Source organism: Arachis stenosperma, chromosome 8, assembly GCF_014773155.1.
Source record: "Arachis stenosperma cultivar V10309 chromosome 8, arast.V10309.gnm1.PFL2, whole genome shotgun sequence".
Classification (NCBI taxonomy): Eukaryota; Viridiplantae; Streptophyta; class Magnoliopsida; order Fabales; family Fabaceae; genus Arachis; species Arachis stenosperma.
Window position 1 is genome coordinate 17727187 of NC_080384.1, and position 15247 is coordinate 17742433.

The 15247-nt window shown below is 34.8% G+C and overlaps 2 protein-coding genes across 3 annotated transcripts; one reads left to right on the forward strand and one right to left on the reverse strand.

Annotated features, from left to right (window-relative positions):
• The first annotated feature begins 4143 nt into the window (after positions 1–4143).
• LOC130946491 (kinesin-like protein KIN-4C) lies at positions 4144–8369 on the forward strand. 2 transcript variants are annotated; one of them, XM_057875254.1, is made up of 12 exons: positions 4144–4323; positions 4683–4793; positions 4875–4991; positions 5088–5168; positions 5353–5424; positions 5531–5624; positions 5729–5760; positions 6222–6295; positions 6749–6811; positions 6908–7052; positions 7171–7626; positions 7920–8369. In XM_057875254.1, exons 1-12 carry the CDS (start codon positions 4195–4197, stop codon positions 8163–8165), a joined length of 1620 nt encoding a protein of 539 aa, XP_057731237.1. In that variant the 5' UTR covers positions 4144–4194; the 3' UTR covers positions 8166–8369. The 2 variants fall into 2 exon arrangements, with proteins under 2 accessions (XP_057731237.1, XP_057731238.1); XM_057875255.1 differs by having other exon boundaries at positions 7174–7626.
• A 3459-nt stretch (positions 8370–11828) lies between these two features.
• LOC130943716 (argininosuccinate lyase, chloroplastic) lies at positions 11829–14957 on the reverse strand. The gene is made up of 6 exons (XM_057871719.1): positions 14538–14957; positions 13957–14337; positions 13506–13654; positions 13090–13381; positions 12814–12978; positions 11829–12522 (listed from the first exon to the last, which is right to left on the reverse strand). Exons 1-6 carry the CDS (start codon positions 14838–14840, stop codon positions 12274–12276), a joined length of 1539 nt encoding a protein of 512 aa, XP_057727702.1. The 5' UTR covers positions 14841–14957; the 3' UTR covers positions 11829–12273.
• Between the last annotated feature and the right edge of the window lie 290 nt (positions 14958–15247).

Sequence of the window (15247 nt, forward strand, 5' to 3'; positions counted from 1 at the left end):
CTCCTTTGCCCTACTTTTTTGGCTGACATACCAAATCTGACAAAGAAAGGTTTTGTCTTTGTTGAAAACATTGAATTTCTAGATTGGAATCATATTTTTAAAATAAAAGCCAGTGTATTCTGATTTAGTTCGTGAATTTTATGCCAATATAATCTACCATGAGGGAACCATTCATTCGTATGTGAAAGGGCGTGAACTGGTGTTGAATAGTGAATCTATTAGTGTCTTCCTTGAATATACTGATATTGGTGCTTGTGCTTACACTTCGGGTAAATGGAATGAGGGGCTGGATGTGTCTTGTCAAGATGCTTTAGCTCATGTGTGTGAAAATATTTCTCTCATTGATGGCCTCACTCCTAATCATAAAGCTCTTGGTCCTCTTCAAGCTCAACTGCATCGTATTGTGAACCATATCATTTTACCTCAAAGCGGTTCTTATCAGAGGGTGTCATTTTGTGATACATTGGTTTTGTATGCTATCATTACTAAATATGAAATTTCTTTTGCATACTTAATAATGAGGCATATGTTTGATTGGATAAGGAGTGTTAAAATGTGTCTCTACCTTATGGCATATTTTTAACCTGCATTTTTGAACAATTTGGTGTTGACCTTTCTAATGAATCATATAAAAGTAGACATTCTTATCTAAAAGGAGATGATTCAATGAAACAGCAAAAGAAAGGGGCAATAAGAACTGAAAAGGTTGTCATTGATGATGATGATGATGATAATGATGAGCTAGATGACATCCTTCTTCCTTTTACTTCGGGAACTTCAGCTTCAAATGGTCACAAATTACTCCTTTATGAGTTGTTAAGGATGTTTTGCAGGAGTTTGTGAACCTATCCAACCATCTAATCTCTACAAGCCAACAAGATAGAGGAAGCTTGCAATTCGAAATGAAAATTCTCTCAGAAAATCCAGAGATAGAGTGGCGGTCCTCCTAAAATATGTTGACAACATCAATGAGGATGACACCATGGCCACTGACCAAGAAGAACCGCTGAATTCTGAGGAGAATGACTCGGATGCTTGAGGATGTCTCTAGTTGTTGGTTAATGTTTTCTTGATCTTTATGTTATTGAACTATTCTGTTTCTTTTGAATTTTGGATTCTTTGTGCTTTGGATTCTTTTTCATTAGATTTCGGATGACTGTAAACATTTATTACTGTTTTTTTTCGCTTGTTTAATCAGAATTATGTGGTCTTTAAGCTCTAACCATTTTCTGCAGGTTTGCACTGCTTGTATGTTCCTCCCTTGATGACAAAAGGGAGCGTAGATGAAGTAAATATATGAGTATATCTTTGATGCTAAATTTTGCCTGAGTTTGATAAATCTGTTTAGCATAAGTAGTTGGAGTTGATCTGTTTTGATAAATCTGCACCTATGGTACAAATTTTTGACAACTGCCTACTTTGGTATGTTTTTGATAACTGCTTAGGTACCTAGATACCTTATGGCTGAATAAGATATTTGTTTGACAATGGAAAAGTGATTGAATGAAGTCTGAATTTTGTTGATCATGCCTTTCCATCATGATTCATTTAGGACTTTGAAATCAAAATGCATGATATTTTTATCAAGCTATTGGAAATGTTACATCAAATTTTTATACAAACATGTGTGTGTTTTGTATAATGGTGTTCTATATATATATATATATATATATATATATATATATATAGAACAGGAAAAAAAAGAGCTCACATTCAGGGGGAGCAACTCTTGAGAAATAAAGGGGGAGTACATCAAAACTACTTGATATCATTTAAAGGAAGTGTCTTAATCTTATCTAATACATTCATATGATGATATCTTTTAAAATTATGTTTGTCATCAAGGGAGAGATTGTTAAGTTAAGAAAAGTAATTAACACATTGATGATGACAAATATGTTAATTGGGTTAATAACTCAAGTGGGCTTTGATGGAGTGTGTTATTGTGCAGGCCCAAACTTGTTTAAAATGCAGCCCAAACAAATGAAGCTAAATGCACTCAAGTGTGTTGAAAGGAAAAAGGATTTACAGACCAAGCTCAATGCCAACCAAGCTTTAGTGAATCAAACTTAAGCTAGGATTCACATGTGCACTTTGGGTAAACACAAGAAAGAGAGAGAGAGAGAGAGAGAGCACTTCATCTTCGAGCTCACACACCAGAGAAGAAAGAAAGAGAAAGTAAATCAAGAAAATAATATCCAATCACACTAATCAAAAGCATGTTAAGCTAAGTCAGAGGTTAAAGGTAAATAATTTTCATTTGCATGCAAGTTGATTTCTTCACATCTTCTCCTAATCTCTGCAACACCATTTTGGGAAAGATGAAGAAAATGGTGGTTGATTATCTCTGCTGTTAATCGATGACTCAAATTGTTACTTGGAGTCAAAGTATAATTTCAAGAGTTTGGATTTGGGATTGTCACTAAGCAAACAAATCTCTGCTGATCTGCACTCCTCGGTCAAACAAAGAACTAGATTTAAAATACCTAATTTTTGGGTTTATTAAAGAAAGAGAAGGGATGATTTCAGAAAGTCCAAGGTCCAAGAAGTTGACTTTGAAGAAACCCTAACCATGAGTCTGACTAAGGTACAAAAAGGAAAATGAACTCTAATCAAAGACGAATAAGAGAGAACCCGAAAGAGAGAGTAAAGAGTGAATCCTCACTATTGAGTTTGAAGTCTTGGAAGCATTGCACCTACACTAAAGGGAGCATTCCGCCAAGATGAAGAACAAGGTTATGAGTTCAGATGCTGAGTTCAGTGCATAGGGTCAAGGCTGTGAATCGTCATCTCCTTCACTGTTTACTGTTTTGTATTTCAGTTTCAATGTATATCTTTCTTAGTTTTCTTTGAGTGATAAAAGGAAAGAAAGAGAGGCATTGAGAAAAAGCCATAGAGTGAAAAATGTTAAGAAAAATACTTGAGAGGAAAGCCAAGAGTGATTTCAGATTTCTTTTGATTGTATTTTCTGTTTTGTGTCATGTACTTGAGAGGTATTCCTTGCTAAGTTGGGTAAGCACTTAGTGTGGTGAGTCTAAGTATTTGCATAGTCAAGTCAAGTTTATGTCGAAACTTGCGTGTCCAGATATGATTACGTTGAGTCCTAGGGAGTTAGTGTATGTAATACTTAAATTGATAGTGAAAATTTCACCAATGTTGTGATGGAGACTGGACGTAGGTTATATTACACAAGGTAATTAAACCAATATATATGGTTGTGTCACATTCTTTCTTTCTGCTTTAGTTCTATTTTTTTGGTTTTTATGAAACAAAACGAAATTATTTCCTGCATAATCTGCTGCACAGACTAAACAGTAGCTAAGTTTAATTTTTTATTTTAAGATTTATTTTATCAAAATTAAAGATAATCATATATTCAATCCCCCTTCTCTAAGTCTTTTAAAATCTTTTGGAATCTTTTGCATAATGAGAATAAACTTTATAACATTCTTAATGTATTAAAAAATTAAATCTTAAAACTGTTAAAAAGTAAAAATATATATCAGCTAGGTCTTTGATTAGTTTAGTGTAATTTAATTTTTTTTTCTATTGGTTACAATAAAAATAAAGGTAAATATATTTTTTCTTTAAAATTTTTCAAAAAATTTTAAAAATATTTCTAACATTTAATTTTATTTAATATTATTCAACATTTAAAAATTAATTTTGATCATATGTTATGAAAAATTAATAGTATGATAAAACTGAAATATATTCATTGTTTATGACATTGAAAATAAAATTAAAATTTAATTAAATCAAATATTAAGTCACAAAAAAATTAAATCAAATATTAGGAATATTTTTAAAATTTTCAAAAAAATTAAAAATAAAGTATAATTTATCCCAAAATTAATAAATCTTAAGCTCCCCTTTTTTTTTATCATTAAACCATTTTTACCATGCAGTACCATACTACCATAGACAGAGAATTAAATTTACCAAATATTGAAACTAGCCGTAGAAAATTTGAATCAACTAGGTTTCCCTCGAGGGGATTCATTACATGGGGCCATCGTTGTTTACGTGGCGCCTTACGATTGGTTGTTTTCTACGCCCAGTTAACGCAGTAGTCAAATGTCATCTTATGTAGTGGCAGCACCGAAGAGCACCATTTTCGATTGCATATTCGATTTTCTTCTTTCTGCAAAAAAAATTTGAAAAGAAATTGTCCCTCTCTCACAGTTGAGGATCATGAAACGGGCGAATCGCAGATCGAAGCAGTCAAGCCCAATCGACGATGCTTCAGCTTCCGCCGAGAAGGAAAAGCAAATGTACGAGGAGAGGATCCGCGAGCTCGAGCGAGAGAATAAAGCGTATCAGGTTCGCGATTTTGAAATTTTTCGTTTGATTCGGCGATCTTCTTTTTGGTTTCTGATCTGGATGAGAAATGTTTGGTTAGGAAAATGTGCGGGAAAAAAGAAGAAGAAAAATCAAGTCACTGAATCTGATATTTTGGATTTTTTTTTCTCCGTTTCCTTTTAATGTTTGAATGATGTTTACTGAGAATTTGACTGAGTTTAAAACTGGTGTTTGATTTTAAACGCATTTGTTAGAGGATAAGTTTCGTTGATTTTGACTTTTTGAAATGGAATTATTGAGAGATTAGTGAAGAACCAAAATCGTAGGATAGGAACGTTTTTTTTTTTTTTCCTTACTCCGTATCCACTGTAATTTGGCAGATGGAAATTGCGGAACTGAAGCAGAAACAGGGAAATTATTCAGCTGCGACGAATGGAGTTGAGAAGCTTAAGAAGCATTATCTTCAAAAGCTGAACCTACTTGAAGAGCAGGTTAACATTGATCTGCACTACTAGAGTGAAAATGATTTTTGTTGTCAGGAATTTATTTTAGTACCATGGTGTTGCATGCAGGTAACTGAGTTGCAGAGTAAGTTAGCTTCTCGGTCTCAATTTTCAACTCAAAGGAAAAGAGTGGATGAGTCAAGTAGGCAGTTCCAATTTGAGATTCAAAGTTTAAAGGCTCAGAAGGTGATGTTTCTTCTCTGGATTCAGGATGCAGAATGCTGTTTTCTCCCATGTCCTCTTTTCTTTTGGGATTGACCTTTGTCATTTGCTTTTATATAGGTTCAACTGCAATGTAAGATGAAGCTAGACTCTGTACAATTTAGAATATGCAAAGCTATGCTAGAAAAAGAAATTTTGCAGGTATCTTTTTAGTTACATATCTTCTTATGTATGAAATGTGGATATAGATACGGATGATTGTTGATCTCAATTCGACAATTCCTGAAGTTAACTTTTAAGAGCATGATTCCCAATGAACAATTGAATCCAGCACTTCCTTTGTTAGTATATTCATCCTATGGAATCTTTGTTCGTGCATTGTCAGCTTAAGAAAGAGAGGAGAACATATGATATCAAGGTTCAAAATTTGCTGGCTTCAAATGACAGACTTAAAATGGTGGGGCTCTCCTCGTGGCTTTTGATTTCCTCATTTTCTCTCCTCCATGTAGCTTTTATTCTTTTCACTTACAGCTTCTACTTTTCTCTGGATTTCCTTATGCTAGGTGTTGCAACGGAAGACAGAAGCTGCTTTTACTGCTACCAATCGTCTAAGAGAAATGATTGAAGCTCGGAAAGTTATATCAAATAGATCAGCTGGTTAGAAGACTTGAATATTGGCCTTGTTTAAACCTTCCCTTGATTTATTTTTTCCAGAACATTTATTGCTTTTCTTGCTTCTATTTTTGCTTGTTCTCATACAGGTGCTAGAAAGAGGAATAGTGAAGCAATTCATGTAAGTTCACATTTACTGAAATCGTCAACTTCTTGTAGATTAATAAACATCTGGTTATTTAATAGTGTCAATTGATAAAATGACAGGCAGTTAGTTTTCTTGGCACTTGCTCGTGGTTCTTTATAGAATATCTGGATGTGACTAAATGCTATATGGTTCATAAGTTGGGTCAAACAACTATAATCTTTTGCCTCCGAATTATTTACATACTAATATACTACTCTGGGGGTTAGAATTCAATAATATTTTAGATATGTTGGACATCTTGCTTATCTGGAGAATTTCATGATCTACATTTGTTAATTTCTAGAGGAGAATGTTATTTTTTGTCTTTAAATACTTGATCAGTTAGAAAGCAATTGTTCTTTTGTAGTAGTGTCCTGATTTATATATGGTCCCTATGAAACCATCATTTTAGACCTAAAAGGAAAAGAATCACCAAAACAATATGGCTTGTGCAGGCTGCTGAGCATGAACTTGAAGTTACAACTAGGTTACACAAGTTATGTTCTCAGTACGAATCCCGAATCGAAAAGTAAGTCTTTTGGCACTTGTCTTGTCTTCTCCTTGGCTTACATCTGTGCCTTTTTTTATAGGTTAAAGATTTAACTGTATCGTTTATTTTACAATTTATTTTGGGTTCCCTTCATAGTAATATATTTTTGGATTTGCCATCTGTCGTAACTACCATTTTGATTGTGTATTTGTATTTATCTTTATAACTAAATATATTTTACTCTAATGCATGTATTTTGATCTTTTACTTTAAAAACAATCGGCATCACTGGATTTCAAAACTTGATGGTTGAATAAATTTCTAGTCCTGCTGGAGGCTAACACTTTCTACCAGATTTTACTATAAGACTTATGGTTAGATCTTTGCTAAATTGATATTCCCGGGAATCTAGATTACAGTATTTTGCTATCTTGATTTTGTTGAAGAAAAAGTAACCAAAGGACCACTATTTTAACATTTTCAAATGTTCAGAATGGCTGCAGAAATTGGAAGGCTGAAAGAAGAAATCGAGATGCAAAGAAATGAAAATTTAAGGTGTGAAGATTGTTGCTTATGTTTTTTCCTCCTGCAGTGTTGAATTACATCAGCTTGCAGAACTACACGATTAACTTTGCTCTTTGTTACTACAAGGTCTGAATTCCAGGTTGAAGAGACTGACAGCTTTGAGAAAGAGGTTGATATCCAAGATTTAAAGGAACAAATGAATGGTCTTGGTTGTCTGCTCAGAGAATTAAAATTGCAGAAGGAGATGCTTGATTCCAAGGATAAAAAGCAGGTTTGGGCCGTTGGCATGAAAGTAACTTATTGAGAAATATGACAACTCGTCTTTTTCTTTAAAAAATTTATTCAGAACTACCTTGCTAATTTCTTAAACTGTGGAATCTTCTAATTAGCAGGTTCTAGATCAGCCTCTTTTCACTGATGAGAGCAACCGAAAGCTTCTGATGAAAATGGAAACCCCGGAAACAAATAGTTCAAGTGACAGTAATGCCAACGGGGAGAGAACAGATGAAGGAGTTTGCTGCACGTGCAGCAAGAGATCCCTATGCAAGACTACAAAATGCAAATGTCGATCCATCGGTGGTAGCTGCGGACCATCATGCGGCTGCAAACTTTTCAAGTGTACAAATAGGGAATCGAACCAAATAGAAGAAGAAACTGAAGCAATAATATCAGAAAGCACGGAGTGCAACATGAAAATGAATAATTCAGCTGTGTTTGAGCATGGAAACATAATTGCTTCTGAATGCGCTAAATTGCTTCAGAGTGCACTTGTTCAAAAACCTGCTAGCTACAGAGACAACCCAGGACCAATAAAGAAGCCATTATCTGACATTCAAAACTCGCTGGTATTCTTCTTCCCCAGGACCTATTTTTTTTTTTTTTTTTAAATGGGTTCAAATGTAAGTTATGAAACTTATATCCATCCAATAATTTCTCCTATTGCATTTGCCAACTATTTCAATAATAGTAACCTAGATGAGATTTCTCCAATTTAGTAAGTGTTATATTTTGTACACTTAGTTAAGGTAAAGTGACTGTCAACACGGTATTTGAGGAGTTAATGTTCACATGTCCTACTTATTTTTGGTATAGGTTTTCCTACTATCTTACTCTAATCAACTTAACTATTCCATTGCAGGGCCAATTGGACAATCAAAAACAAGGCAAGAAAAAGACTGTGCGGAAGCCCATAATTCAGTTGGTTACCAACAATCCAATGTCCACGTCCCCAGAAAATATAAGCAGCAGCAGCACTGAACAGAGTAATTCTATTCAGTCCAATGAATTGGCAACATCAGTTGGAGATGCACCTGTTGCCCGTCCTTCAAGAAATCCACCACGGCACGCCAAATCTGTGGTCGGGAAAGAGAACTACCTCACTTAACTAACTCGTCTTCCTCAAGTAGGTGTGATCCCACATTTAACCTGGCCGTTGGTGAGTGTTAAAATTCATGCAAATGCTGAATTATTGAGTGTGGAAATTGGTGTCAATACAGGAATTTGCCTTATTTTACTACGAACCCCGAGTGTAACAACTAAACAATTTTTTATCTTTCTACCTGTGTGGGAAGTCCCTACTATTGATTGATCTAATGCCATATGTTTAGTGTTTACTTATAATTCATTACTCCATCGAAAAGATATTCAAATTTTTTTCACAAGACTTTAATTCCTTAAGAAGTTATTTAATTGTTACTAGATGAATCAGGCTTACACCAAAATCAAGATTTCAACTTCCCCATAATTCAGATTTGTCTATACCAACTTAATCTTTCATATTATATGGTATAAAACAAAAAAGGGTTTAACTTTAGTGGCTTTCCTTCCCTTAGTCCCTTTAGAGGGGCATAGGGGGTACAACACACTTCAAAATATTGCATTATTCTTTTTTCTATTCTTCCTTTTACAGGTTCTGAACACCAATGCTGCCGTCATCCCAAGTTTCAAAATCCAAAAGATTCACATTTTTTAGTTGTTAATTTTATTTAAAACTTTATCAAATTATGGTCTTTAATTTGCAAAAGTACCAATAGGCTTATGATAATAATGCCGAATTGCCGATCTTAGTTAAAATTTCATCGAAACCAGATTTTTTTTAAATTAATTACTAATAATAAAGTTATGTAATATTTTTTGTATTAATGTTCAAATTTATTTCTTAGAGATCACTTATTTTTTAAATTTGTTCTCTAAATATTAAATTAGTCATATTAGACCTTAAAAAATATAATCATAAATTAAATTAATCATTCTTTTCGTTATATAAAGACGTGTCACATTAAGGCTTAGTTTGGTAAAGCTTTTCGAAAAAATACTTGTACTTTTTAAAAGCTCAAACTCCTCATTTTTTGTTTGGTAAATAAAAAAAATTATGTGCTTGTACTTTTGAAATCACTCAAGATAGAGCTTTTTATGGTTGACTTGTACTTTTCAAAATTTCAAAGTCTAATATAACCTCATATGTAAACTAATTTTCAAATTTAATGCTTACATTTACGTCTATTATAGTATTTTTAAATTTTAAAAGCTATTTTATCAAATGCAATTGATGTTGATTGTGTTTATTGAAATTTAAAAACTATTTTTGATTTGATTTACCAAATATAAATGCTACAACTTTTAAAAAGCCATCTTTTAAAAGTTAATTTTTATAAGCTAAAAATTTTACCAAACTAAGCCTAAATGTGATAGAAGTATCATGTCACGTGTCATCTAACATATCATAAATTTATAGAATTAAATTAATCCGTAAAAATACATGCGAGTTATTTTCATCTCTAAATTTTTAAAAATTGAGTCAAATTAGTCTTTATATAAATTTCTCTTATTTCTTTTTTTCATAATGTTAAATTTTTAATATTTTTTAATTCTACTAATTTTGATTTTATTTATTATACATTACTAAAAAAAATTCTCTTCAAATAAAATAATAAAAATATATATTATTAATTTTATATATATCTATCTAAAAAGTTATGGATATAATTATAATTAAGGTGACGTGCAGTTTGTTCCATAAAATTTCACTCATTAAAATAGTCTTTGATTTTTGAAAATGATCAAATTGGTTCATGTATTTGCAAATTGTAAATTTCTTTCGTCGTTAGTTCAACTGTTGGTAATACATTATTGATATGGAATGTTAAAGTATTAAAATAAGTGTTCTAAATTGATTAACCAGACCCATTTTGATAAATTGGTTTAGAATTTGGTAAAAAAACTAAAATAATCAAATTAACTAATTTGAGACACCTATTTAATACTAGAATCTTAACCATGTCACCTTATTCTGAATGATGTCACACTAGTTTAACTCTTTATGTCAATATTATTTTATTGACAAGTTGAATTAAGGATAAAGGAAATTCACAATTTGTACATTTATTAAAGACCAATTTGATTATTTTCAAAAGCCATAAATTGTTTTGATAAATTTTCCGGCCCAACCCAAATGTGCAGGAATCCGGGTCCGGACAACCCGCCGAACCGACAACATGCATTACCCGAGCTAGGAGACGACCCGTGCACCCTGGACCCAACAGGAAATCCATTCAGGCCAGTCAGATTCCTACAGACGACACCAATGTTCAGTTAGTCGGTTGGGTCCTGAACGGGTTGGAAATGCTGGGTGTACGGGGACCTGGATGCGGTTACTTGTGCGTGACTGGACCTCACGGGCAAGCGTTGGAAGGAGAGGAAAAGAGCTTTACAATCTCCTGGACTGATAGAGCGGTGAGAGGGGGAGCTACCAATAAAAGGGACTCCGACACTCAAGTTAGAATCCGTACAAGATGGCAGAAAAGGTAAGGGTTACGTGACGTACCTCGGGAGAGGGGTAGAGCCCTCCCTATATATACCCAGTACTAAGGTGGGACTCATAGGAGCAGATCCACCTTTCAGGAAGTTTCCTTCCTCCAGCTAGCTGGTTTCACGCAGATAGGGGTGGCGCACGGGTCGTCCCCTGGCTCGGATAAGGCGTGTTGTTGGGTCGGCGGGTTGTCTGGTGCTGGATTCCTGCACGGCTGGGCTGGGTCAGAACAATTTGAAAATGTTAAAATCTAAAAATTTGAATGAGAAAATGACTTTATAATATACTTTAATCATTGATTACTTTGATGAATAAAGAATAATTATAATCTACATTATTTTTTATTATTTTATTTCGAAAGACTTTTATTTAGTAAAGTGTAATAAATAAAATTAAAATCAGAAAGATTAAGAAATGTTTAAAATTTAAAGTTATGAAGAAAAAATAAGAGATTTATATAAAGTTAATTGGACTTAATTTTAAAATTTTTAAAAATTAAAATTACTCGTATATTTTTAAAGACTAATTTGATTTTAAAAAATTTATGACATATCAAATAACACAACTACTCAATTATTTCATGTCACAGTATTAACTTGTCATGTCATCATGTTTCTTATGGATATGTTGATAAATTTTTGTTTTTAAAATTAGAATTTGCAAATTGGAGACTCAATTTTGTCTAAAATATAAAACCTAAGGTCCGATCTGTGGTATGGTGAAGGTGATAAATAAATCAGATGTCCATTTGTATATTTTTCAAAAAAAAATTGGAAGTCGCAAATTTGTACTCTTTCACATGAAAAAAAAAACACATCAAGTCTTCACATTGTTTGAAAATACCATTGGAAGCCCAACACCAAAATTAAAAGGCAGTTATTATGACACACCATCGTTTAACTAACAAAAGAAGCAATTTAACCAACTAACAAAAGAATCAATTTAACTAACTTTCGTTAATCAAGTGGCTAACTCACTCATCCGCTTAAACAAGTGTCGAGAGTTTGAATCCAGCTTTGTGTATGCAATAACCCATTGGCCAATAACAAATTCTTAAATAGATCTCAGATCTGCAACGGATTAGTCCTTATTGTATTGGACTGAGAAATACCTTGGGCAACTAAAAAACTAACAAAAGAATAAATTTGATTTATAATTATATTTTTCAAGGACTAATATAATTAATTTAATTTTTAAAAGGACCGAATTTGAAAAATAAATGCTCTGGTGGAATTAGCATTACCACTCAAGCATGATGAATATTCCAATCCGGAGGCTAGAAGGGACTTTATTTTACTAATGCTACAAAAACTCCATCAAAAGTTACCGTCCGACAGCAACAACCGATATCGGATGAAAGAAGTCAAGAAGCACATAACTTCAGACCGGGCATCTCAAATTCTGAAAATAACGACCAACAAAAATATTGTGAAATTGCCTTTTCGGCAACCCCGACCAATTTCCAATTATCCATTTCACATAAAATGGTTACGATCCCCAAAATACGTAAAGATAATCATCCTTGCATTGGCAAACTTGCATATCTTCCAATGAAATGGCTGCATAGTTGATTTCAGAATAACACGTTGCAGGATCTTTGGTAAGTTGTGGGAAACTATTACGAGTATTATTAAGTAATTCCTTGACAGATGATGAGAATTGCAGCACAATTAGTACACAATCTTCATTTGATTTCAAGCTTTTTGGTCCAGTAATCAAGTTGGCTGGCAACGCAAGCTGACCCAGTGGAACCATAGGAGCTGAACTTGTTGATTGCATTTTCCACTCCAAGATATTCATAAACGTGCTCATCAAAGACTGGATTGATACTTCTCAGCTCATCTAGACTCAGGTCCAACAGTTGGCAGTTCTTCGATGTACACAAGGCAACGGCTCTTCCAACAATATCATGAGAGGTCCTAAATGGCACTCCCTGAACGAGAGAGGAACAGGGTAAGAATCTACAGTGAATTTGCAGAACTAACAATGAAAAAGCAAAAGATAGTCCAGGAATTTAAAATTCTATAAATAAAATGAAACAATATATCTGATAAACAAGAAAGGTGATAGATGCAGCAACAAATTATAAGTCTTAAGTTATACAAAGGTGTGACGACCAGAGGGCCAGAGTTGAAAATGGTTTCAAATCTGAACTTGGACAGTGATATACAGCATTAAGACTATCAAGTACCACCAGAGAGCCAATGAATAACATGTCTTTTACCTTGTTAACAAGGTAATCGGCAAGTGTTGTTGCATCAAGATGACCAGCAGGTAAAGCCTTTTGTATTCTGTCCCGATTGAAGGTGATGTTCAGTGCAAACTCCGCTGACACCTCAAGCATCCCCAAAATAGTTTTAACACTGTCAAATACTGGTTCTTTGTCTTCCTACTTCAAGAAAGGAACTTATGTTAGTAACGAACATATGTTAGTTAATCTAAAAGACAAAGGAAATATACTAAGAGAAGTTACACTTCCTTCCTTATATTCTTTAGTTACCTGCAAATCACGATTGTATGCATGAGGGAGCCCTTTGCATAATGTAAGCAAAGTAACCAAATCTCCTATGACCCTAGCAGACTTTCCACGGACTAGCTCCATTGGGTCCGGATTCTTTTTCTGAGGCATTATACTACTCCCTGTAGAGACAGAGTCACTTGGAGTGATAAATCCAAACTCCTCAGAAGCCCACAACACCCATTCTTCACCAAGCCGAGAAAGGTGCACCGCTGTGATGGCATTAGCAGAAAGGAACTCCATCACAAAATCTCGGTCAGAAACTGCATCAATACTATTTAAGATGACAATTAACCAATCGGAGAGGAAAAAGAGATGCATATGAAGTTTTAACACCAATCACGTGCCAGGAACAATGACAAAGATTGAGCTTAAATAAAGAAATTGAACCTAGATACCTATTCCTCAGGGGAGCAGTAAATCCTAAGGTCTCTGAAGTCATGAAGCGATCAATCGGGAGCCCCGTGCCAGCTAATGCACAGGCACCTAAGGGGCAGAAATTCATCCTAGCTCTACAATCCACAAGACGACCAATATCGCGGTCAATCTGCAAGAATCCATAATGTCTACAGTCAACAAAATACACAAGTACACAAATTAATTCCCGAAGATATCAACTCAACCGCTTAAGTTGTAAAAGAACAAGCTAAAATGCAAACCCATGACATTTTGAAAATACTAAATTACTAATAATTGTAACTATATTTTTGTGTAAGATAAATCAAACAGATGACTAGATTCCTTTGCATAAAAAAGAAAAGAAAGAAACCTCAAATGCCTAAAATTTCCACAATTCATCATCCATTTAAGCATGCATGAATAAAGTACTACTGATATCTTTCTCGGCACCTGTTCAACATATGCCAGCAGAAGATGCTGCAGCAAAACAGGCTGCGCACGCTGCAAGTGTGTGTAACCAGGGACAATGAGGCCCTCATTCTTCAAAGCCAAGGTAATCAGAGACACCTGAAGCCGCTTCATGCTCCCCATGATCCCATCAATGGCATCGCGACACCACAGCCTGAAGTCAGTCAAGACCTGATCGTTCCTGCTCCGAGCAGTGTGTAGCTTCTTCGCAGGCTCGCCAATCATCTCGATCAACGCGGCCTCAATGTTCATGTGCACGTCCTCTCTGTCCGTCCTCCACTGAAACTCCCCACTAGCAATGCGCCTCTCAATGTCTTCAAGACCTTTGACAATCTCATCCCTTTCTTTCCCGCTAATCAAACTCTAACATCCACAAACAACAACTAAAATCGCATATCAATATACAAATTAAATCACATAAGGCACAAATTAAACAGAAAATTGGCAAAATCATCCATTTCTTAAAAGCCTTATAAACAGAAATGAGTGATACCTCTGTTAATTCACATTCATAGCTACATCAAAATTAAACTTTAAAGAGAAAAGTAAATAAAAAGAAGAACCTGTTGAGCGAGCATTTGAGCGTGAGCTTTGCTTCCCATAATGTCGTACTTAGACAGAAGCTTGTCGAAGGAGATCGACTCAGTGAAGCTCTCAACGGCCTCCGTGACGCTCTCTTCGAAGCGTCCACCCCACAGCTTGGCCTCTTTGTTACTCTGAGACGCCGCGCGGAGAGGCTCCATTCTGAGCTGCTGTGGTTTCGGCGCGTTAAAGAAGGCGCGTGACAGTGGTTGGGGCGTGGAGGAGAAGGAGAAAAGGAAGGTGGAGGAGGAGGATGGAGAGAACAATGCTTTTGAGGAATGCATCGGCGGTTTAAGGGTTTTAGTAACCGTTTCGGTTTGGGAAAGGTGCAAGGAGGAGTCAATCAGGGGGTTTTACGGGTTTTGCAGGTTTGTTGTTACTGTTGCGTGACAGTGTTAGTGTTAGAGTTGGTGAAACTGTACCGTTGGATGGACATAGAACCTTCTGTTATAGCGTCGCGAGTGAGTTTCACGTCTGAGGAGCCCAGTAATTATAATTGGGCTTTCTCTCAATTTGGGCTATATGGGCTCTCATCTTTTCTGTCATATATTTTGGAATATCCCTTAACAAACCCTGCAAAAACCAATTCCAGACCTAAAATAAACAAAAAATTATGCACGGCCATTAACACCAAGGTCAGGTTATACGAAACAAAAAAACAGCAGGACCAGGCCGGGTATCTCAGCTACCC